The following is a 25,584-nucleotide window of genomic DNA, read 5'->3' on the forward strand; positions in this document are numbered from 1 at the left end:
AGATTATAAGCATGACTTTCTAATGGCCATGTCTGTCTGCTTCTGGGTAGGAACTTGTCAATCATCTGTGATCAAGGGTAATAAAAAGCTAAGCTTGTAAACTGTGGGGGATAGTTTAAATCTCAAACCCCCTGTATCTGCTCAATGTCCGAAGTGGCAGTGACTTTTAGGCTAACACCAACCACATAAATTCATCCGTTAAAGAAAAAAGTTTGTGGAACTGAGATTATGTCCTTATTGAGATCTGTCTAAAGGCCTACATAGGTAGGCACTGTTAGGGTTATTAGAGATCAGCTTTTCTTTGCCAGCCAGAAAAATGTTTTTACAAACCAGAGTGCTAAACAGGCTATACTGCTGTAGCCCAAGAAACCTAAAATACCAATATGAAGGATCCCTCTCCTCAGAGTCCTTGTAGGACCACATGCATTGTGACATCTGGTTTTGCCTATCCCAAATGACTAACACCTCTAATTTTTGTCTGAGGTGGGAATTGGAGATGGGACTTGTGATGGTGTCCTGCTTGCTTCCAGTGTGCAAAGCTGTGGTAGATATAAATACCATCTATGCTGGCTCCTATAACTGGGGAAGGCCTTCACATGAGAGACTGGCAGATGACCTGATGTGATATGCCACCCTGGGTTATAATGCTCGAAAATAACCTCTGCCCAGGTCCAAAAAGACACCCGTGGCTGTATAGAACTAAAGAGGGGCAACTTTACTTGTGCCAACCAAGCAGGTATTTTGTGTGTGGAGGGCCATGTCTTCTTGCCTAATGGCTGGTTTTTTACCTGTAAAAGTTATACTTTTAACTACTCCTGCCTATCTTGGGTCCCTTAACTGCCATTTTTTGCCTTATTTTGGTGATGAAGCAGGCAGAACATCCTTGTGGGGAAGATGAGACCTTTCACCAATCAGTCTGCCAACCAAATGCTCCTGGGAGAGTACCTGGTCAGGTGTCCTCTCTGACTACTTCACCCCACTCAGCAGGAAGCAGCTCCAGAGGAGACCTTCATCCATAATCCCAACAGGGTGTCTCCCATCATTTATAAAACCAAAGAGTTGGGAATGTTAGCAAAATAAGCTCTCTTCCCATAGCTTAGTCCACTCCTTACCTTCTCCACAGCTTAGCGTGCTCCCTTCCTAGGCAACACTAGGCCCATATAGTAAAGGCAATAAATAATAAGCCTTTACCCCTTTACCTTGGCATGGCACTTCTCTGGGGCAACTACCACCATCTAAGGCAACAAGAGCCCCTTAGAGTGACTGTCAGGTCTGGGCAGTTAGTTGCAGGACACCTTATCTACTATTTGGACAGCAGCCATAAATCCTAGTCCTCCATGATGAAGCTCCTGGCCCACATGTCCACACCAGGGGCTCTGCCTCCTAGCCCCTTCTAGACTCCTAACCCCACTAGGTTATATAGTTCACCTCAGATGATAGTGGGTGCTTCTTCTCACTTGTCCCTTGTGAGAAGGAGTCTTGCTAGCTCCCTTTCCCAGCAATAAACCTTTCTTTGTTCTCTGTACCTGGATGTCTGTGTGGTTCTCTGGCAAAGTCTAATCATCTTTGTTTTAAGCTTGCAGGGACAGCATCCAGGCCTCGAGTTGACGTCCCAGGACTATGTCCCAGGAAATGTCATGTCAACTTAAAGACCTACAGACTCCTTATGGTAAAGACTTACCATACTCAGCTATCATTTTTCAGGTTTAACAGAACTTATAACTATTTGCCCTAAATTTCGGATAAAGAATACAGTAATAAATTAACAGCAGAAATAACTAAACAGCTGATCATTACACAGAGCTGGGAGAAAGGACATGAAAGAAGTACCACAAATGCCTTCTTTCAATGGTCAATGATTAGAAATTTGGATTCCTGAGAGGCCTACCAAAGTAAACAAACTATTGTGTTGTACAGGAACTCAGTCTCGAGAAACAGAGAAGCCACATTTGGAGAGGTGGAATTGGGAGCCTTTATTGGAGAGCCTGAGACCACAGGTAGACTCTTGTTGTAAAGCCCTACAGCCCCTCAAATATACTTAACAGTGTTAGAAAATTGAGCCATGAGAGCAAGAGAGGAAGGAAAGAGCAGAAAAACAACACCAACAAACCAGATCCACTCTAATGAAGAGCTGGAGTGGGATGCCATAATGATTGGAGGAGAGCTAGGAGACAGGAGACACAAGCCATAACATAATGGTGCCTGAGCTGGCCCGGGCCTAAATAGGGTCAGTGTCAGGGGACAAGGTCACAGGAAACTTGAGAGTCTTACAAGTTCAAAGATCAGGACTGACAGGTCCATTAACCTATTGTCCAATTCCCCACCCCTCCCTCTAGGAATTCAGGCACACCTATCATCTGAGGGTGGAATTTTCCTATCTCTACCATGAAGACAAGATGGCACCAGTTAAACCCAATTCATCCACCATGTGGCCAGGATGGCACCCTTTGGATCCAGTATCCTTATTTCAGCATTTGCTTTGAAGTTAATGTAGAAAGCATCTTATATACCCTTGAAAAAGTCTTATTCCCTTAGTAGGAAATATGGCATAAAACCTGAAATACTTTTTTTAAAAAATCTTATTTTAAGGAGTGGTAAAATATGCACAACATAAAACCATCTTAACCACTTTTAAATGTGCAGTTCAGTGGTATGACATGTGTTTACTTGTTAAACAAACATTATGACCATACAGCTCCTGAACCCTTTTGGACTTAGGAAAGTGAAACTCCCTACTTAATTGATAATTCTTGATTCCTTCCTCTCCTCTGCCTTCGGTAAGCACCATTCACCTCGCTGTCTCTGTGACTATTTCAGGCAATTATGTAAGTCATTATATAAGTCATACAGTCTTTTGTCTTTTTTGTAAATGGTTTGTTATACTTGGCATGATATTCTCAAGGTTCATCCATGTATCAAGTATGTGTCAGAATTTCCTTGCTTTTAAAGGCTGAACAACAGTCCATTGTCTGTGTGAATGCCACATTATTTAATCATACTTCAGTGTACACCTGCGTTGCTCCCACCTCAGATCATGCTGCTAGGAACATGGGTATGAAAATAACTTGTTCATTTGCTCATTGGTTTTCTTGTTTGCTGGGGATAGAATCCAAGGCCTCGTGCCTTCTAGGTAAGAGCTGTACCACTGACCTAAATCTCCAGCTCCAATGACTTTTTTTTTTTTTAAACAAGCCTATTTAAAAGAAGAATTATTGAACCATATGTAGTAATTTATAGGGTCCAGTATGGTCTTGTAAAATTCTTAAATGTATATTCTCAAGTAACAAAAAAATGGACCTATTATTCAATGATTTCATCATCAGCATCACTTAACAATAGTTACAAAAGAGAAAGCCAGCAGGCAAAACCCACTGAAGATCAAGTGACTTCTTTCCTATTCAGAGAGATTTAAGCTACTAAGGGTCTGATTGTGTTCTAGGTTTGCATTTGTATAGATCTCATAATCACAAAATCAGAGTAAGGGATCCATAGTTTAACTAGGTTTAAGTGAGAGCATCAGCCCCAAGAAAATAACACCGTGCTTCAGGAAGGGAACAAAGAGGACCTTTAGCCAGCCAGGAAGGACTGCTGGGATGCCAGGTGTAACCTATTTTTCTTATCTAGCCTGCAGCCTTCCTTTCCTACTCGGATGGATGGAAGGGCAATCCAACAATCAACAAATGTCTCTATTTCTTCTGTAGTAGAGGAAAATCAGAACATCCTGGAATATGGTTTCAGTGTTTGAACGTTATTTACATCCAAGTTTCCACTTAGTCAAGTTTAAGTTCTCCTACACACTATTTCTTACAGGGGCTTGTCCAGTTCTTGCAGTTTATACCAGCAATGAAAACAATCCCCCTTTCAAATCAACTTCTCTCAATATAGTCAACTATGCTGGAGAAAGCAAACTAGCATTCTGCATATATAAAATAGCAGTAACTCCAGCACAGGCCTCATATTGTGTTCTGAGTGGCAAACAGCTGACACACAATAATTTGGTGTGGGGACACTCGGTGCAAGGGTAGTATTTCTCTACAATGAAGAAAGGCCACTAGTCTTGGGTCAGGACTATTATACCCCCAAAAAGGCTGGGAATGGTTCAAATGTGGCAATGAAGACACTGTCTCGTTCACACACTCATTAATAGTATCACCTTTCATTAATTGGGTAACAACAGATAATGAAAACTAATCAGACAAAAAACCCCTTTGACATAGCCCTCAATGGTCATGTTATGGACTTTGAATACAGGGACTTCTCTCTTGACTGCTTTATACAATTTGAGAATCAACCCCAGGCTGCTTTGGTTGGAACAAAGACTAAGAATGCTAACCATCCTGTGGAATGTTTTTCAGAGGACCAAAGTCACTGCTACTTTAGACCCTCTTACTCAAGCATTTCCATGTTATCACCTTGTAACCTGTGCTCTGACAAAACCATTCAAGATTCCAAAGAGGATAATGAATGTGGAGCTCCTCCCCTATTCTGTCCTGTCTTTCCTTCGTTTTCTCTTTCACTCCCAGGGTCAGTCTTTCTGACCTGTTCTATATTATCACTACCCTTTTGGGCATGCATATGATGAATATACAGCATTGCCATTTATGGGGCCAAGATGACTAAAGAGTATTCCCCCCCTCTCTTTCTCTCTTTTTCTCTTTCTTTCTCTCTCCTCTCCCTCTCCCTCCCTCCCTTCCTTCCTCCCTCCCTCCCTCTCTCTATCTCTCTCTCTCTCTCTCTCTCTCTCTCTCTCTCTCTCTCTCTCTCTCTCTCTCTCTCTCTCTCTCTCTCTTCTCTTTCCAACCCCCTTTGTCCCCCCTCCTCGGCCTAGCTTCTTTTGCTTTTCAGGTATGGTCTTATGTTTTTGCCTGGGATTGGCTTCAGACATAAATCCTTCTATCTACAGTTTCCTGCCTAACTGGAATTACAGGCTCATGCCAACACATCTGGTTTATTAATTGAGATGGAGTTTCACTTTGTCCAAGGCTGGCTTCAAACTACAGTCTACCTGATCATCACCTCCTGAGTCACTGAGATTACAGTTGTGAGCTATTGCATCCAGCCCTAAAGAGCATTCTTACTGGTAGAATTCTTGTCTCTTTTCTTTCCTCCCCATATAATTAGGATTAACCTTTAGGGCCCATAAGAATCACCAGGGAAGATTGTTTTAAATGCAGATTCCTAGGCATCTGCCCAAGGGTTCTGATTTACAAGGACCTAGAAATACTCAGTTTAATGATCACCATATTATTCTGGACAGGTGACTTTCTGACTTGATTTTAAGGAGTTCTGTGCTTGATTGACCCATGTCTGTCCCATTCCAGTGTTCAGTCTAGTTAAGGATTGGTTCTCACGGATGGGACTAGCAGTTCCCAGATTCCTCCAATGCATTTGAGAGAAAACATTAGTTTCTGTAAACACAAATGGCCAGATTATTTTCTGGGGCTAATAATTACAAGGAAATTATTCAGGCAGTAAAATTTAGGCCCATTTTTGCATGGCTCAACATAATTAAGGGAGGAAGTTCCTGTTTCAAGTGTTCCGGCTGCTATGAACCATGACTGACAGATTGGACAGGTAGCATTTGCAGACAAAATGCCAACTTCCCCAGAGCTTTGGGAGCTGGGAAGCTGGCCAATCTCTTCTCCTTGGGTTCAATTTCCTCATGGGTAAGGACACTATATCTTACCTCTCATAGATGGGAGGTAGATGACTAAAAGTAAAACAAAACAAAACCCACAGGGTCAACTGACATGCCACAATAGAGCTCCTACATGGAAGAATGTAGCAAGGGGCTCTGCTACCCTGAAAGAACTTCACTGTTTTCTCAAAGCTTCTCAAAAGGAAGGAGTGATGAGAGGCAAAGCACTCTCTGTGGAGCAGATGCTCCTCGCTACTCCTCAGCCAAGAACATCTTCATCTTCAGAAGCCTTTGGGATAACGTCCTGGGCTGTGTTAAGTCCTCCAGGGTGTAGGCAACAAAGTCACAGAGGTTACCAAGTCACAGAGGTTACCAAAGTTACAGAGGTTACCAAACCCTAGTGGCTTGTTCCACAGAAAGGAGACAGAGACAGGTCTAAAGAACTAGCATCTGGCCATTACAACCCAAGCCCCCTCCCTTTTAAAAGTTATACTCTGTTGCCACATGCCAGTGGCTCATGCCTATAATCCTAGCTACTCAGGAGGCTGAGATTCGAGGATTATGGTTCAAAGCCAGCTGAGGCAGCAAAGTCTGAAATTTTTATCTCCAGCTAGCCATCAAAAAGCCAGAAGTGGAGCTATGGCTCAACTGGTAGAGCTTTGAGCACAAAAATCTCAGAGACAGGAAGTGGCGCTGTAGCTCAAGTTGTAGAGCGCTCGCCTAGAGCTGAAGAGCTAAGGGACAGCGCCCAGGCCCAGAGTTCAAGTCCCAGGACCGACAAAAAAAAAAAAACAACAACAACAAAAAAAAAAATCTCAGAGACAGTGCCCAGATCCTGAGTTCAAGCCCCAAGATGGACACACTTACAAAAAAGTTATACCTTGTAAATACATAATTAAGCAACAGAAGACTAATTCTTGTAAAATCATTACAAAATGGCTGACAGTCCTTCTGCAAATGCCTGTGTTCTTCCAGGTAGTAGTTGCTGCTTTACGTAGAATATTTGCTCACACTTTTCTCTGTGCACACATACAGATACGTGTGCCCCTGGAAAAAATAGAGTGATTTTATGTAGATGCATTTGTGTTGTGTGTGTGTGTTTAATATACATCATCATAAAATGACTTTTAATGTGGACATTATGGCTCAGAGATTTATTGTGACATGCACATAGAAATCTACTTCATTTGGTTGAAACCTTCCAGGTTAGGGGCATCTTCTGTCTACTCATTCTGTTATTGATAAGCATTTCCAGTCTTTCCTGTGTTTTGCCAAACAATTAGAATGAGCTGAGCATGTGTCTTATTGCATGCATGCGCATTCTCTAATGTGGATCCTATAAAGTTGAAGGGCTCCAGAGCCTACAGAGCATACACAGTTTTAATACCTGATATTCATTCGTTTCCAGAATAGACATTCTGATTTTCAGCAGTGACATTCCAGAGACTATTCTCCCTGATCTTGGACAACATTGGTATATATGAACAATTTCAAACTATTGCCAATCTGTTATTTCTCTGAAATTTGAATTCTACTGATTACTGATAAGGATAGACATTATTTCATGTTTGTTAGCCACGATGTCTCTTATAAATCATAGGATTTATAATCTGTGTGTGTGTGTGTGTGTGTGTGTGTGTGTGTGTGTGTGTGTGTGTGTGTGTGTGTGTGTGTATGTGGTGTGTGTGTGTTTGTCCTGGAGCTTGAATTCAGGGCCCGAGTGTTGTCTCTGGGCTCTACTTAATTGGAGATAAGAGTCTCATGGATTTTCCTACCAGAGCTGGCTGCAAACCATGGCCTCATATTTCAGCCTCTTGAGCAGCTAGGATTATATTATATTATATTATGAGGCACTGGTGCTCAGCCTGTTTTAATTTTTTAATGTAAGATTCTTACAGCAGATAGCTAGCTGTTCCTGAAAGTCTATTTCTTCTTCTGAGTGAGGCTACATTTCCCAGCCTCCTTTGCTATGAGGACAATCATGTGACTGAATTATAGCCAATAGGATGTGAGCAGAAGTGATGTGTACTTCTTTCTTGGCCAAAGCCTTGAAAAACAGGATGACTCCTGTTCTTCCCTCAGCCAGAGGTAGATGATGAAGTCTGTGGGATTCAGGAGCCAGAAGATAGAAGAAACCAGGTCTCCTATGTCACTGGAATAAAGCCACCTATCAACTAGGGCATCTACTTTGACTATTATGTGAGAGGAAAATAAACCTTTGTGTCTTTGGACCATGTACACATTTGGCTGTATCTGTTACTAATCTAACCAAATTTGGTTCTAAACAAACTCATCCTGACTGTGACTTCAGCAAGGTCAAGGACCCCATTCTTTCTAGTTCACAAATGAATACACATCCAGGTTCAGGACATGGTATTGGAACTGAGACTCAATTGCTGATAAAGCCAGCTATGTTTCAATGAGACTTTGTTGGATGCCAGGTACATTATTTCATTTCATATAATGGCAACTTCTAAGGAAGATTCTATTATGATTCTCTTTTTCTAGATGAGAAAATCAAGGCTGAGAAAAAATAGCTACAGTGGCATTATGACATACACCTTTATATTGCTGATCAATAGGGGTACATTCTGAGCAATCAGCAATAGCTGACTTGTCATTGTGCAGACATCAGCGTATACTTGCACAAACTCTGATGGTGTAAGTGATTGCACACTGAGGGTATAAAATGTATGTAATCAGAGATTGCTTCTGTCTTGGAAAATGATGTACAAGAGATTAAATCATGCATAGGAGAAACAATGAATGCAATCAAGAGATGTGATAAACAAGAGATGTCTGGGGCTGCGGCCAGTGTAACATGGCGTACTGTTTCATAGCTTATCTTTTTATTTTATAAGAGTTCACTGTAAAATAACAATAAGTATACAGTAAATGCATAAACCACAAACATAAACCCAACATAGTTGCTTATTACCATGATCAAGTATTACATATTGGACACACTTGCACGTGTTAACTTTTATGGCTGGCAGCAGAGCTGGTTTGCTTGCACAAGAAGCACCACAAACATCTGAGTTCTGTGCTGATATTACAGCAGCCATAGCATCACGAGGTGGTAGGAATTTTTCAGCTGCATTTTAATTTTATAGGACCACCCTGGCTAACTGCTGGCTAGCATGGATGGAAATGTCATTATGCAGTGCATGACTGTGCATACCCCAGTCTCATTCACGCTTCCTCACACACAGCTCCGGCCATCGATGTAATTTCCTAAATGATTTAAAGCAGTAAGGGTGTTTTGGGTTGGGTTTTTTTTTTTTTTGGTTAAAACATTTGGCCTTTTGTCCTTAATTCCTGAAGTAGATCCAGAAGAGTTGAACAGTCTTTTTCACAATCCCTTTCAAACATGCCTGTCTTTATGCTAATGAGACATTGAGTCAGGGAGACTCTGATGTATCAAGATGGGGGAAGGGTTACCCCAGCAACCAGCCCTGGGCTCAGAATACTGCAACTTTCTTCCCTCCTGGGAAGAAAAAGGGCCTGAAGCTACTCAACGGCCAGTTGACTTTGCCAATCCAACTGATGTAACAAAGCTTCTAGAACCCCCGCCCCCCCCCCCCAAAAAAAAAGGGCTAGGTCTGGGGATCTCTGGCTAGCTGAACTCAGGGAGGGAGATTCCTGGAGGGTAAGCTCCTAGGAGGGCAGGGGGGCTCTTCCCACCTAACTTTCCCCTATGCATCTTTTCTGTGACCTTTATAATATCCTTTACAAGAAATCAGTAAAAGTGAGCAGGTGTTACAAGTTTCAGGGACCACGTTAGTAAATTAACCATACCTGAGGACGGGGTTGTGGAAACCATGGTTGATAGCATGGTTGATAGTCAGCAGCTCAGATAAAAGCTGGGCCTGCCATTGGCAGTGAAGTGGGTGAGGAGCAGTCTTTCAGACTGAGCCCTTGATCTGTGAGATCTGATACTGGCTCTGGGTAGATAAATGTCAGAATTAAATTAAGTTAGAAGACATCCAACAAGGACTGCTTGCTTGTTAGGTGGGGAAAACCCCACACAGGTCTAGTCACGCTAAGTGTTTAGAGGAAAGAAGCTGATATTCAAATATTGGCATAGTGATCTCTAGAATTCACCCTCTAGAACACTGGTTCATGCCTGTGTGCATGCTTACTTTAACTTTTGTTTTAGAGGTGGGGTTTCACTATGCTGACCATCTGGCATTGAACTTGTGATCCCCCTTTCTCTGCCTCTCAAGTAACTGGGATTATAGGCAGGAGCTATCACACCCAGTTTCTTACCTTAACCTTAACATTATGACTCACAAAATTACTTCCACCAGGGATGTCCTTGATTTTCTCCTCCATTTACTGAAGTTCCACCTTCTTCAACCTTTCCAGGACCCATCAATCGTTCTGTCCTTTAATTAACCCGGGATAAATTCCACATAGAGTCCTGCATTAGGGATTCCATGTATCTGTCTGCTTCTAAAAAGAAACTGTCCCTAGAGAGCATCTTAATTATGCATCTTAGTGTTCCCTAGAGCATGGAAGATGGGGAGCTTACCATTTGTGGGATGCAGTAGTCACTTGGGACTAAGACACAAGCAAGACAATGCATTAATTCTCTTGAAGACTATTAGTGTTGTGTTAAACAGATATAAAAAAGCATCACAATACTTAAGACTTCTGCATTGATGAAGTCAGAAAAGAAGGGAGGCAGTTCTTTCTGGAAGAGAAAAGAAAGGGCTCTCAGAGAGAGCAATCTTTGAGCTGAGCTTTTTTTTTTTTCCCCCTGTCAGTCATGTACTTGAACTCTGGGCCTAAGCACTGTCCCTCATCTCTTCAGCTCAAGGCTAGTGCTCTACCACTTGAGCCACAGTACCACTTCTAGTTTTCTGAGTGGGTTATTGGAGATAAGAGTCTCACAGACTGTCCTGCCTGGGCTGGCTTTGAACTGTGATCCTCAGATCTCAGCCTCCTGAGTAGCTAGGATTACAGGCTTAAGGTACTGGCACCCTGCTGAGCTGAGTTTTTGAAGGACAAGGAGGAGTTCTATAGATGCTGAAGAGAGATCATAGTTAGCAGGAAAACAACACACAAAAGTATGGATGTACTAAGGTTCAGGTTCCAGAGTAGTGAGCTGTTGGGTTGCTAGAATGTGGGATTCATTCATTGATCTGTTTTATGTATTTAACAGATACTGATAAAGTTACAATATTCCAGTCTTGTGCTTAATGCAGAAGATTCAAAAGTGAGGGGCTGAGAAGCTGGCTCAGTGGTAGAGTGCTTGCTTTGCATCCATGAGGCCCTGGTTTCGATTCCTCAGCACCACATAAGCAGAAAAAGCCGGAAGTGGTGCTGTGGCTCAAATGGTAGAGTGCTTGAGCTGAAGAGCTGAGGGACAGTGCCCAGGCCCGGAGTTCAGGCCCCATAACAGACAAAAAACAAAACAAAACAAAACAAAAGTGAACCAAACAGATATGATCTCCATCTTTGAAGAACTTAAATTCCACTTGGGATGGCAGCTGATCTCAAAGCTGTAAGAAGCGTGAGTGACAGGGAAAGGAGGAAGAGACAGCCAAACAAGTTGGGGAAGTGTCTAGGCCAGGTTGTAAGACATCTCTGACACTATATGTGGGAGAAAGAAACCCCTTCAGTTGGTCATGAATCTTTGCCTTTCTTCTCCATTGGTCTACCTCCTCCCTAGTTCTCAATTTTGTCCAGTCCTCTCTCTTTGCCACTAATCTCTTTGCAGCTTACCATCTCTTTCTTGCATGAAGGGGACAGTCTTCAAAAGGTCTCCTTGCCTCTAACTTCACCTGAGACCCCCACTCACAGACCCCAGTGCCAACAGCATGAGGATTCAGAAGGGAAAATCTGATCATGTCACACCCTATGGAAGGCAGAATTCTGAGCTGGCCTCATATTTCCAACCTCTGTCATTTCACAGCAAAAGGGACTCTGTAGATGTAATTGAAGTGACTAAGCAGTTGGCTTAAAGATACAAAAATAATGCAGATGTGTCTGCCCAGTGAAGCAGCTTTTTTTTTTTCTTTTGTGGGGCCTGAACTCTGGGCCTGGGCACTGTCCCTCAGCTCTTCAGCTCAAGGCTAGTGCTCTATCACTTGAGCCACAGTGCCACTTCCAGCTTTTTCGGTACTGAGGAATCAAACCCAAGGCCTCATGCATGCAAGGCAAGCACTCTACCACTGAGCCACCTTCCCAGCCCCATGAGTACACTTCTTGTTAAGCATTGTTACCCACTCCCTTCCCTCCCCACCTCCCTCCCTCCCCCTCCAAACTTGTGAAGTTCACTTCTTGTGGGTATCATTGTTGCAATGGGTCATCCTGTGTCCTTGTTTCAGCGTTTTCTTATTCCCCTTTCCCTCACCAAAGTAGACAAAGTATATACAAGATGCAGGGGACCAAAATCAAGTATAGTGACAACAGGGGATATACCAGAGGGAGAAGAACATACAAAGGAAACAAAAAGGGGCTGGGAAGGTGGCTCAGTGGTAGAGTGCTTGCCTTGCATGCATGAGGCCCTGGGTTTGATTCCTCAGCACCACATAAGCAAAAAGAAAAAAGCCAGAAGTGGCGCTGTGGCCCAAGTGGTAGAGCACTAGCCTTGAGCTGAAGAGCTGAGGGACAGCGCCCAGGCCCAGAGTTCAGGCCCCACGACTAGACCCTCCCCCCCCCCCCCAAAAATTACATAGTGCATTGAAAACAACAACAAAGAAAAACCTCTTGGGTCTATATCTTGGGGTTCATTTCACTTAGCATCATCTTTTTTTTTTTTGGGTCCGGTCATGGGGCCTATACTCTGGGCCTGGGCACTGTCCCTCAGCTCTTCAGCTCAAGGCTAGCGCTCTACCACTTGAACCACAGTGTCACTTCCGGCTTTTTTCTTATGTGGTGCTGAGGAATTGAACCCAGGGCCTCAGGCATGCAAGGCAAGTGCACTACCACTGAGCTACCTTCCAAGCCCCTTAGCATCATCTTATATGGTCATATGTACCTAGCTTTTTTTTTTTTTAATTTGGTTTTTTTAAGAAAGAGAGCTGGGAGATCTGGGAAAGAGAGAGAGAGCTGGGAAAGAGCTGGGAAAGAGGTGGGAAAGAGAGAGCTGGGAAAGAGAGAAAGAGAGCTAGAAAAGAGAGAAAAGAGCTAGAAAAGAGAGCATCTGGGAAAGGTAGGAAAGAGAGAGCTAGGAAAGAGAAGAGAGCTGGGAAAGAGAAGGAAAGAGCTGAGAAAGAGCTAGAAAAGAGCAGAGAGAGAGCTAGAAAAGAGAAGGGAGAGCTGTACCTAGCTTTTGAGCTTTACTGTTCATCTGTTAAAATTATCCTAGACATATATTAATTATTGCAAATGAAAGAAACCAGGGGACCTATATTTCTTTGGGTCTGGCTTACTTCACTTAATATGATTTTTTCCAGGTCTTTCCATTTTCTAACAAATGGGGCGTTGTCATTCTTTCTGATGGAAGCAGAGAATTCCATTGCATATATATGTATATATATATATATATATTACATTTATATATATTTTTTTCTTGGTCCATTCATCTACTGAGGGGCATCTGGGTTGGTTCCATATCTTAGCTATGGTAAATAATGCTGCAATAAACATAGTTGTGCTGGTAGCTTTAGTATGGTCTTGTTTGTGATCATTTGGGTAAATGCGCAGAAGTGGGATTGCTGGGTCATATGGGAGTCCTCTGTATAGTCTTTTGAGGAACCTCCATACTTCTTTCCAGAGTGGTTGAACAAGTTTACAACAAGTGCAGTAGGGTTCCCTTTTGGCCATATCCCCTCCAACATCTGTTGTTATTAGATTTCTTGATTATAGGCATTCTTACTGAGGTGAGGTGGAATTGACCCAAGAAAGCATTCTAGAAACTGAGATTCTACTGACAGCCACCAAGAAAATGGGGACTTCAGTCCTCTAACAAAAAGGTATTGGATTCTAGAAACAACTTGAGTGAATTTGGAAGTGGACACCATGGGACACCACGAACAGAATAATTAAAACACCAAGCGAGACTTGTAACCTACAGAACAGTAAAATATTATAAAGTTGTTTTAAGCCACCAAACGTGTAGTAATTCATTATACAACAATAGGAAATGAATATACTTCCCAGGTTTCCAACCCTTTGATAAAACTTCTAGTGTGGACTTACTAGGTCCAGCCATTTTATCCTCATTGTTCTATGAGGTGAGTATTTTTTATTATCATAATTTCATAGATGAGAAAACTGAGACTCAATGAGATTAAATACTTCTCCTAAACTCACACCTAGCAAGGAAGTTGGCAGTCTTGACTCTATTACTACAGCCTCTCGCCGTCTTTAGGTGAAATTCAAATGCATACACATGGATTTGCTCCCTTTCCATTCAGCTGTTGTCTACCTTCTTGAGAGGTCCTTTGGCTTAAGCTCCTTACACCTCCAGTATCTGCCATGATGTCTAGATTCCTTGGTTTTGCACATCAGTCCTTTCCACCTGTTCCATTCTTTGCTCCATCTCTTTTCCCTTTGGCAGACTCCAGTGGTCCTTAAGGACTTGCGCAGAAAGAAAGCCTTCCTTGACTCCCAGATGGGGCTCCATGAAACTGCAGCAGTTGGGTAGGTTCCCCTAGCACCTTGTGCTCTCCCTTGCCCAACGCTGAAGAACCTGTGTTGGAATTGTTTACACAGTTGTGTGCTCCACTAGATGTGAGCTCCTTGCAGGCCAGGGCTGGTGATTTGTTGTTCATGATCAAACCTCAGCGCAGGACCTGGAGCCCAGTGTAATCTTAGTAAATATTTACTGTATGAATCAGGGAAATCAACAGAAAGTGCTTTAATCTAAGAAGCAACCTGATCCATCCAGGTCTTGAAGCAAGAGTGAGTGTGTCAGATCAGTGCTCCCAAGGATAAGCTAAGAGCAAGATTTGCACACAAAGGTCGGTCTTCATCAGCAGCTGAGGAAGCAAGGCCATTTGCCTATGGCCCTGGATTTCTTGTGGTGTGAAACTTGGTATCTCCTCTGGACCTCCATCTGCATATCAAGAAATAAAAGACCACAAAGGTATTAATGACCATGGTGGATTCTCTTTATAGAAGCAGACAAGTAAAAGCTTGCAACTTGGGTTTGAGCCCCAAACTCCACTTACAATCAAGAGTTTTTCTGCCAAGAAGGCTGTGGGAAATCGAGGCCCTGTGGAGACCCACAGACATGACCTGCAGGGAACTGGGAGTCTGCCATCCTATACCTACACTTGGTCGTGGCTTCCTATCCGGGAAGACTGGAAAGAAGTAGCGCTTACAGCTCTGAACTGGTCAGGCGACGCGATTACAGTGGTCTTCCTAACAGCCCCTTGGCTGACTCCGTGTTTTCCTCTATGCAAAGTATACTCTCCAGATCCAGCTGTCCCGAAGGACCAGGGCCGCACTTGAGGACGCCGGACACAGAGAGAAACTTAGATCAACATGCATTTAGCCAACTCTAGATGCAAAAGAGGAGTCGGGGGCCCGAAGCTGATCGGATATCAGGTGAGGTACAGACTCCAGACCCTGCGGCAGAGAGAGATCCCCGAGTCCCTTCCTTGTGCCGGCTCGCGAAAGAGCTTGTGCAAGTTGGACTCAAGGCCGCCAGCAACCAGAGCGAGGGGCAGACGAGGCGCGGCGAGACTGGGAGGGGCGAGTCTGGGCGCCGCGCCCGGCCCGCAGCGACGACCGGGGCCTCAGGTCTGGGCGCTGGGGGCGGGAAGGGGTGGAGCCATGTGGGGGAGGAGCAAACCCCGGAGGCCTCGGGCACGGTGGGCCGAGCCAGAGAGGCTGGAGCCCCAGCCGCGCGCGCGTCTTCGCTGGGGCCCGGCGTCCCGGCGTGCGCGGTGGCTCTATAGCCCGCGCCAACCCCCGCCGCCGGTGCGCAGCGGAGGGCGAACGGCCAGAGGCCCCCAGGGATCACGGATTCTTCTTTCATCCGGGCTGCCCGCCGCTGTCCCAGCCGCGCTAGCAGGACCCGGCCGGACCTGCCACTTTGCGAGCCAGTTGCGCCATGGATCCCTCGGAGAAGAAGATATCGGTGTGGATTTGCCAGGAGGAGAAGCTGGTGTCTGGCCTTTCCCGCCGCACCACTTGCTCGGACGTGGTGCGGGTACTCTTGGAGGACGGCTGCCGGCGGCGACGGAGGCAGCGACGCAGCCAGCGACGGGGTTTGGCGGGCGACCCACCGGGCTCCGGGGAGCTGGCCGAACCCCCGGACGAGAACGAGGAGGACGACGACGACTCGCTGCCCCCGCAGGGCATGCTGTGCGGGCCCCCGCAGTGCTATTGCATCGTGGAGAAGTGGCGCGGCTTTGAGCGCATCCTGCCCAACAAGACGCGCATCTTGCGCCTCTGGGCCGCCTGGGGCGACGAGCAGGAGAATGTGCGCTTCGTGCTGGTGCGCAGCGAGGCGTCGCTGCCCAACTCGGGGCCCCGCAGCGCCGAGGCGCGGGTCGTGCTCAGCCGCGAGCGCCCCTGCCTCGCCCGGGGAGCCCCGGCGCGGCCCAGCCTGGCCCTGACCCAGGAGAAGCAGCGGCGGGTGGTGCGCAAGGCCTTCCGCAAGCTGGCCAAGCTCAACCGGCGGCGCCAGCAGCAGCCGTCGTCGCCCTGTTCGTCCACTTCGTCGTCCACCGCCTCGTCCTGTTCGTCGCCACCCGAGAGCGCGTCGGTGGAGCGCATGGAGACGCTGGTGCATCTGGTGCTCTCCCAGGACCACACGATCCGCCAGCAGGTGCAGCGGCTGCGGGAGCTGGACCGCGAGATCGACCGCTACGAGGCCAAGGTGCATCTGGATCGCATGCGGCGTCATGGGGTCAACTACGTGCAGGACACTTACTTGGTGGGGGCGGGCATCGAGTTCGACGGGTGCATCCCGGGAGAGCAGCCTGAGGAGGTGCCAGGCTCGGAGAAGGAGGCCGGGGCGCCCCTGGACGGCGAGGCGCAGGCGGCCGCCCTGGAGGAGCTGGCCCGGCGCTGCGACGACCTGCTGCAGCTGCAGGAACAGCGGGCCCAGCAGGAGGAGTTGTTGGAGCACCTCTCCACCGAGATCCAGGAGGAGCTCAACCAGAGGTGGATGCAGCGTCGCCAAGAGGAGCTGGCGGCGCGGGAGGAACCTCCGGAGCCCGACAGCAGTTCAGACGGCGAGCTGCTGCTGGAGCAGGAGCGGGTCAGGACGCAGCTCAGCACCAGCCTGTACATCGGGCTCCGGCTGAACACGGACCTGGAGGCCGTCAAGGCGGACTTGGATTACAGCCAGCAGCAGTGGGACAGCAAGGAACGTGAGCTGCAGGGCCTTCTCCAGACTTGGCGCACTTTGGAGCAGACACTGGTTCAGGACGGGGCTCCCGACTCTGCGGGACCCTCTCGGGAATCCCAGACTCCCGCCTGCGCGGACATGTGGGTGGACCAGGCCCGTGGACTGGCCAAAAGCTGTCCCGGCAATGATGAGGATTCAGATACAGGGCTCAGCTCAATGCACAGCCAGGACTCGGACTCAGTACCCGTGTGCGAATCCCTTGTGTAAGAAAAAGCGGGGAGGGAGACGAGACCTACACATTTCCCTAATGGCACGCAGTGGTCTGGCCAACTCAGGGATGTGAAGTCGGGCTGGGGTGCGGGGCCCAGAGCTCCTGCCGCCCGCCCGCCCGGCCCGGCCGCAGAGCTCGCGCTGGTTCCCTCCGGGGATGGGGGAATGGTATGGGACACCTGCTTGACTGGGTGATGTTCTGACTCCGGGGTGAGTGTGGAAGAGGGCGAGGGACTAGGAAGCTGGGTGTGCATTCTTTTAAGAAAGAACAGTGAAGAGGTGAGAACCTTCCTATATTAGAAAACAAACACCCCAGGGAGATCGACGTGGTCCAAGCCCATTTTCAGGACAAGAGAAAAGTATTAAGGAGAATTCACTATTCTTCTATATGGGAAGGACTGATAGCAGCTAGAACTGTCGTTTGTGGCAGGCACAAAGCGCTCTTAAACACTTGGATGAAAAGGAAATTCCTTGAATGTTAATTGTGACTGTAAACATGTTAAAACTAGCCAAAGAGGACGCACTGGTGTTGGTCCCAGCCTTGCTTAACATCTTTGATCAAACCCATAGGCACTGAGATTCTGCAGATTTGGGAATTACCCATCTGCTAAGTCATTTGCCTTTTGTATTCTTTCAAAGGCTAAATAAACTGTCTTGAAGTCTAATTCTTATTTCCTCCTACTAGAGAATGTGTTAAAATGGGATTCTTTTTCCCCCCTTCCAAAATAACGTTTTATTATTACAAAAGCCAAACATAACCCTTTTGAGATATGAAGGCTTGGCAAACATAATCCCTGGTTAAAATTTAATCTGGGCCTTTGGGGCTGTGTTTCTGAAAAGGCAGGTGTGTTGTCCTTTAGTTTATACTGTTTCTGTGTTGACTCACTGTTATTTCAGAAAAAAATAAAAGGAAGTTGCAGAACTCCTTATGCACATCTAAATTTACTGTTTTAAAGCGCTCTGCTGGTTTAAACAAAGACTTGAAAGCAAAGATTTCTGTAGAGTGTTGGACTGTTAAATTGAGTGACATGGTTAAAACCAACAATGACCTTCATGAATTTTACCCAAACCCAAGTCTGACTTCAGTTTCTTTGATTGGAAATCAGTAACTTTTGTTCAAACTTAATTTGAGACAGTGTTTACCAGATCAGGTCCCAAAAGGAAAAGAGAAAACAATCCTATCCTATACCTCAGGTGAGCAAGTTGATTAACCACAGCACTTAAAGGCACCAGTGAAAGTATATTAAAGTGAGCTAAGGACTTGAATTACTGTTGCCTGGCAAACAGCTCTACATAAGTCAAGGGAGGCGTGTGACACCTTCTCCCTTAGCTGGCGAGAGAGCCAGTGGGCACTCAGCGTAATTGTGCCAGTAGTTTCAATTAAAACTTATCAGTTGTAGGAGTTGTTGGCTCCTTGGAAGGAGCCTGCTGGCTTGATTCCCCCTGGAGGGCTGTACTTCTGAGGAATGTGCTCTAATCTGTCCTGCAGAGATATCCACAATGGGTTATGTGTGTGGTGCCAGCAAGGTGCAGGGGCCTGCTATCGGCATAACTGGCAAAGGGCTCCAGTTTCAACCCAACAAGTAAAGATAGCCTAAGAGACCTTGCTTTGTGGAGAAGCTTGTTTGCTTCCAAGATCCTCAGTGGCCAACAGGAGCCTGCCCTCCTGACCTAACTTTTTTAGCAACACGCCTGCTACGTCCTGCCGTGGTATTATACAACACGTGTGTGTTTTCAGATTTTTAAAAAAAAAAAATAAAGTCAGAATTAAAAGGCTGTTCCGTAAATTGATGTTTTTCAAAAGACCTTACTTGGCATAATTATGGTTTTTCAGTTGTGTCTGGTGCCGAAGACATCTCTGGATTGGGTGTTGAGCATGATTTAGATAAGGAAGGGACCAGAGAAACCCACTGTCCTCAGTCATTCGATTCCTTAAACTCAAAGGTTAATAATAGCTTTCATTTGGAGGCAGAGGTAAAATCCTCATTAGACTGTGACAAATGCTACTTGTCTGAATGGTTTATGCTGGCAATGGGCTGACCTGGTGTTTTTTTTTTTAAAATTATTGTGCTTTTCTTCCCCCCAGGGTGGTAGGGGAGCTGGTTCTGGGACGTTTATTAACTTAGAACGAACACAGAAGTTGGCAGAACAAGACTGCCTGGCAGAAAGGGGCTGTTTTCCCTTTCACTATTATTTTTTTAAACTTTGAAGGGCTGCTGACGTCAGCAAATATACTTGAAACCTGTAAAGCAAACAAGCCACATCACAGGGTGAAGAACTGTGGGATTTTTCTAGTGCTCTGTTTCTAGAACCTTCCCTGTTCTGACCACCTGAGAATATTTCTCTAGTCAACTCTTCAGGCAGCAGAGGCAGCTTTATTTATATAAAGCGATAGCCTAGTCGACTCATTTTTGTTTTCATCCAAATCAATTATATTCCTAAAAGGCCTTCTCTCATGTGAGAAGGTGAAAAGAGAAGGGGGAAGGGGAGGACAATAAGACAATTGATCCTTTGATGAAGGGCTTTTAATGAAGGGCTTTATACCTATGAAATAGCTTTTTATAGGTAGTATCTTTGCATAGGAAGTGTTTAATGCCTGCCAAATGTATCTGGATTTCCCCTAGTCCTCTGACCCCAGTAATGAGGGAATATATATCCTAGGGCAGTGATTGCCCTACGATATCAGTGCCCAGGAAAAGTAATTTCCAGGGCACATCAATATCTGGGGAAGAACCCTTGAGTTGGAGGAGAGGATGACATGACAGCCTTAATCCTTTTTGGGAAATTGAGGCAAACTGTTGAGTTGTGCCATTCCCTGACATTTCACAGACCCAAAGATCCCACATAGTATCTCTGTTGGCTTCCTTATATAAAATGTGTATTTTTTATGATTAGAAAAGTTATCTACTGTAATTCTTACGATGAAAATGACAGATATCAAGAAAGAAAAGTCTTCTAAATCTGGGTGTTGGTGGCTCACGCCTGTAATCCAGCTACTCAGGAGGCTGAGATCTGAGGATTGCAATTCAAAGCCAGTTGGGCAGGAAAGTTTGTGAGACTCTTTATCTTCAATCAACCACCAGGAAACCAACATGGTGCTGTGGCTTAAAGTGGTAGAGCACTAGCCCTGAACAAAAAGGGCTCAGGGATAGCACCCAAGCCATGAATTCAAGCCCCATGACCAACAAAAGAAAAGAAAAATCCTTCTAAATCTTTTATCAACAAATGCCTATCGTTACAAAAATTTGACAAATCTCCTTTGGGACTTTTTTGAATTTTGAAGACTTTATACATTGCTTATGTTTTTAAAAATATAATTTTGAGCTGGATGCTGCTAGCTCAGGCCTGTAATCCTAGCTACTCAGGAGGCTGAGGTCTGAAGATCATGATTTAAAGCCAAGCCCAGGCAGAAAAGTCGGTGAGATTCATATCTCCAATAAATTATTCAGAAAAGGTAATGTGGATCATGTTAGAGTGCTAGCCTTGAGCAAAAGAAGTTCAGGGACAGTGCCTAGGCCCTGAGTTTAAGCCCTGGGACTGGCACACATGCACAAAAAACTCCTGAAAAGTGCCAGTTAAGTGCAAACAGCTTAGCTCTCCTTAGATACTATGTTTTGTTAAGAAAATACTTTCCATGGCCAAGAACATAGCTTAAGTGGTAGAACATTTGCCTAACAAGTAGGCCCTTGGTTCAAACATGAGTACTGAAAAGTTATATATACATGCATGTTTTCATCAAAATGAATATATTAATGCATGTATTAATACATCAAGAATACATTTATGGCTTCAGGAAGCTAAGACTGGTGATCACTGTCCTAAATATGCTAACAAAGCTGGGTCAGCGGATCCGTAAGAGGACTGATAGTTTTTCCTCTCATTTTCTTCTCTCAACTCTGCTGAACCTACTAGTAATCTCGTCTCCTATCAGAATCTGCCCTTGATCTGAGAGTAGGAGGGACAAAAACTCCACGTGAGCAGGATTAAGGAGATAAGTAGAAGTAGATTTATAAAAAGAAAATACATATTATCTTTTTCATCTCAAGATTAATGGAAAAGGTTATTCTTAGAAGGTGACATCATGAAGTATATTTGATTTTGTTTTTCTCCCTACTGAATTTTATCAAAAAGTCCAATCTAAGTAAAATAAACATATAATCCCAATGGTTTATTAACAGCCTCTAAGAATTTAGACTGTTCTAGGAATTTCTTTCTAGTTATGGCACTGACTTGAGTTTGTTCGTTGATTCTTAAAAAGGGAAGGTTTGAGCCAGACGGTCTGAAATCCCCAGTGAGTAAATATTTGTCAAATTTGATTCCCTAAATAGAAAGGAAGGAGGAGGAACTAACTTTTATGGAGTGTTTTCCAAATGGCAGACTCTTGGCCTCAGTTTTTGTGCATGAATATGTGATGGAGGTGGAGCTCTCACCTCTGGTTTATGTAGACAATGGAACTAAGCTCACTCAATGATAGACTGAATTGTTATTCCCAACACAAACCTGACCTCACAACCTGTGCCTGAGTTGCCATACACACCAGACACATACACATTGAGTGCTTGGCACACCTAGAAAACAGAACCTTCTCAAGTCCCAGAGTCTTTGCAAGGATCTTAGCAAGACTTGTTCAAGAGTTTCCACCAGGGAAGGGAGTGACTGTGTCCAAAATCCCAGAGTTAGTAATTATCTATTTGTGGGGATCTAGCAAAAGACAAGAAGAGGAGAAAATCCTATGTAAGTATTTGGGTAGCTATGAGAAGCCAGTCCTTTGCTGATGGGGGTGGGGGAATCTCATGAAAAATTAAAACCACATATTATCAGGGAGGTTTTGCTTGAATGCCTTATGAGTGGTAGCTGCAAGGCAGAATCCTTGGCCACCAAGGATAGACAGCTGGTGCTAACCACATTCACATGTGGAAGGTGGTTTCAACCATGGTGGCATTGAGCACTCCCCTGCACATTCAACTGGACTTTCTTTATGGGGAGCTCCTGGGTACAAGAATATCAGGGAAGAGTTAAGTGTGGGGTGATAAGCCATCCAATGCCGCTGGTGTCCTAGAGTGAGCCACACCCACCTTCAGCAGGGCATGTTTGGTCTCATGCCATGGGGTCCACTGTACATGTGTATACTTGGCATGGCTTGCTTTGAATGCTGCTACCCCAGCCTCTGTCCGCTCATCGGCTCCCATGAGAACTTTTCAGACACTTCTAGGATATATAGCTATCAGGATCACATTCATTCTGAGCAGGTTTTATAAAGTTGTTAGTTATCCAGCTCAAGATCCCTCCCTAAGTGCACACCTCTCCCAAGGAAGACCACAAAACAGAGTTGATCCTGTGTCTTCATTCAGGTGATACAGTCACCCTCCATTAGTGCAAGGGCCCTCCTCCAGCTTAGCTCATTTGCTTCACATAGCCTGCGTCATTAGCTTTCCATTGCCATGCCAAAGCACTGGAGACAGTCAACGTAAAAAAATGAAAGATTTGCTGGGTGCTGGTGGCTCATGCCTGCAAGCCTATTTATTTAGGAGGCTGAGATCTGAGGATCTCAGTTCCAAGGCAGCCTGGGCAGAAAAGTCCATGGGACTCTTATCTCCAATTAACCACCAGAAAACTGGAAGTGATGCTGTGGCTCAATTGGTGGAGTGCTTGCCTTGAGCTGAAGAGCTCAGGGATAGCACCCAGGCCCAGAGGTCAAGCCACATGACAGACCAAAAAAAAAAAAAAACAAAAAACCCATTTATTTTGGTTAATCATTTTGGAAGTTTTAGTCCAGGATGAGGTCCTCCATGCCTCTTTTCTTTCAAGGATTTGTTGTTCTTGCTACTTTGATGTTTTGTTTTTTTTTTTTAAACAATTTATTTTTATTGTAAAGATGATGTATACAGGGATTACAATTAGATGTTTTTTTCCTTATCATAATTTTTGTTTCAGAAATGACTTTCTTGTGTTGAGTTAAAAAAATATATTTTTGGTGGTACTGGCACTAGAACAAGGCCTTATGTCTCCTATGGAGGCACTCTACCACTGAGCCACACTTCCAGCCTTTTTGTTTGTTTGAAATCTTTTTTACTGTTTGGATAAGGTCTTGCATTTTTGTCTGGGTCAGCTTGGGCTGTCATCTTCCTATTTATACCACCTACAGATCTGGAGAGACAGGTGCTTGCTACTACTCCTAGTTTATTGGTTGAGATGGCTTGTCATTACTTTTTTCCCTGGCTAGCCTGGATCCTCTTAATCTCTGCCTCCTGAGTAGCTGAAATTATAGCAGTAAGCCACCATACCTGTGCCTAATTTTGTAGTGCTTTCATGGTTTGCTAGATGGTCATTGGAATCTCTGTGTGGGTTCCTAGTGACTAGACAGAGTTTCTTAAATGCCTATAAGTCTCCCAGCCTTTACTGGGTGTTATCGGTGTGTGTGTGTGTGTGTGTGTGTGTGTGTGTGTGTGTGTGTGTGTGTGTGTGTGCGCATGCACTTATGTACATATGCACATGCATATGCACATGCATGTGTGCTGAGGTATGTCTTCATTCTTCTGGGACTCAATTTACAATGACTTTGGCTCTCACTTTTTACTTGCCCAAGCCTGTAAGTCAGTCAGAGCTGAGAACTTAGCACTGCCTGTGTCCTTCTGGATAAGTACACATCCCACATCACAATGCAGTTGAGACCAGCTAGATTCCAGACGTGTCAGAGCTCTTCAAAGGCCCTTGTGGATATTTCATCCACCGACTTTCCTTTTTTTTTAAATCTTTTTGGACCAGCTTCTTCTTTACACAACTATTATCACTGCTTCAAGCAGTTGTGAGGTTGAAATAATTGCCTGTAATTGTTTTTGACAAATGTCCCTGAGGGGAAAAGGGTCAGGTCAAATAAAAACCAGCAAGACAAGTGCCAGACAGGTCAAATAATGGTGATTCTCAAAGAATGATATTCCAACCAGCTCCAAATCCACCTGTCCCCCTTCAGTGGCTTCAGAGCTGCCGGTGTCCACCATGATTGCAGGGTCGTTGATTTTCACTGTGATTGATGGTAGCATTTGATGAATTTCACCATGATTCTGGGGCTTCTGGTTTTTGAGGGTACTGTGGGTCCAGAAGAGCGGGATGGGAACAGGGAAAGTCAAAACACTAAATCTTTACTGAGGTTCTGTATTTTTTTCTTTTTCTTTTGGGTGGAGGAGGAGAGGGCATGGTCATTATGTAGCCCAGGCTGACCTTGAACTCCTGATCCTGCTTCTGTCTCCTTGAGTGCTGGATTTACAGGTAGGCATTACCATATTTGGCTGTCATTTTTTTTCTTACTAAATGTCCTTTTGAGGCCGGGCACCAGTGGCCACGCCTATAATCCTAGCTACTCAGGAGGCTGATATCTAAGGATCATGGTTCAAAGCCAGCCTGGGCAGGAAAATCTGTGAGACTCATCTCCAATAAACCACTAGAAAACCAGAAGTGGCACTATGGCTCAAGTGGTAGAGCACTTGCCTTGAGCTGAAGAGTGCAGGGACAGCACCCAAGCCCAGAGTTCAAGACCTACGACCAACAAAAAAAACAAACAAACACAAACAAAAATGTCCTTTTAATTGTGGAAGCCCTTAGTTAATTGGAAAAATTCTGGAAATTTTGTGCTCTTGTTGCTTCTGTTGGCGAGTGATTCTATCTGTACTTCTAGTGAGTGCTTTACAAGGTGATTCTTTTTGTATGTGTGTCCCCTGGAATTTCCTTTAGCTGATTTGGATGCTGTGTCTTTAATTCTGCTTTTCTGTTTCTCTAAACTTACCAAGAGCCATACTTAGGTTTCTTTCTCTCTTTTCTTTTTTCTGACCAATATAGAAACTTAATCTGTTTGTCTTCTTTTTTTTCTTTTTTTTTGGGTCCGGTTGTGGGGCCTGAACTCTGGGCCTGGGCACTGTCCCTCAGCCCTTCAGCTCAAGGCTAGCGCTCTACCGCTTTTGCCACAGCGCCACTTCCGGCTTTTTTCTTTTTTCTTATGTGGTGCTGAGGAATCGAACCCAGGGCCTCAAGCAAGCAAGGCAAGTGCTCTACCACTGAGCCACATTCTCAGCCCCAATCTGTTTGCTCTTAAGGAAGACAAAAACCTTAACATGCTACACTATTTGTGTGATTTCTCTTCATTTTCATGTTGGTATCACATACAATTTTAATTCTAGAAAGTGTTACTTAGTTAATAATGATTTTTTTTCCAGTGTGTGTTGTTAGGATTACATTTACTGTGTACACGATCTGGAGTGAAATTGATGACTTTATAATGCTGATCATTGTAGTAAAAAATAAAGTAACTATACAACATGTCACCCCAAATCCAGAGTCTTAAAAGTAAGCTTTTCTTCTCAGTCATGCCTCTGAGAGGGTCAGCTAGGCCTTGGGTGATCCAGCCAGGCTCATTGTAACTTGGCTC

At 44.8% G+C, this 25,584-nt stretch overlaps 1 protein-coding gene across 1 annotated transcript; it reads left to right on the top strand.

Annotated features, from left to right (window-relative positions):
• The first annotated feature begins 15,438 nt into the window (after window positions 1-15,438).
• Rassf10 (Ras association domain family member 10) lies at window positions 15,439-18,927 on the top strand. The gene has a single exon (XM_070019410.1). The coding sequence runs from the start codon at window positions 15,651-15,653 to the stop codon at window positions 17,160-17,162; it is 1,512 nt and encodes a 503-aa protein (XP_069875511.1). The 5' UTR covers window positions 15,439-15,650; the 3' UTR covers window positions 17,163-18,927.
• The last annotated feature ends 6,657 nt before the right edge of the window (window positions 18,928-25,584 follow it).

Source organism: Dipodomys merriami, unplaced genomic scaffold (genome assembly GCF_024711535.1).
Source record: "Dipodomys merriami isolate MVZ:Mamm:240054 unplaced genomic scaffold, mDipMer1.0.p SCAF_133, whole genome shotgun sequence".
NCBI lineage: Eukaryota > Metazoa > Chordata > Mammalia > Rodentia > Heteromyidae > Dipodomys > Dipodomys merriami.

Bases quoted from the DNA above. Each gene is read 5' to 3' on its own strand.
- Rassf10 (XM_070019410.1), top strand. From the start codon at position 15,651: ATGGATCCCTCGGAGAAGAAGATATCGGTGTGGATTTGCCAGGAGGAG.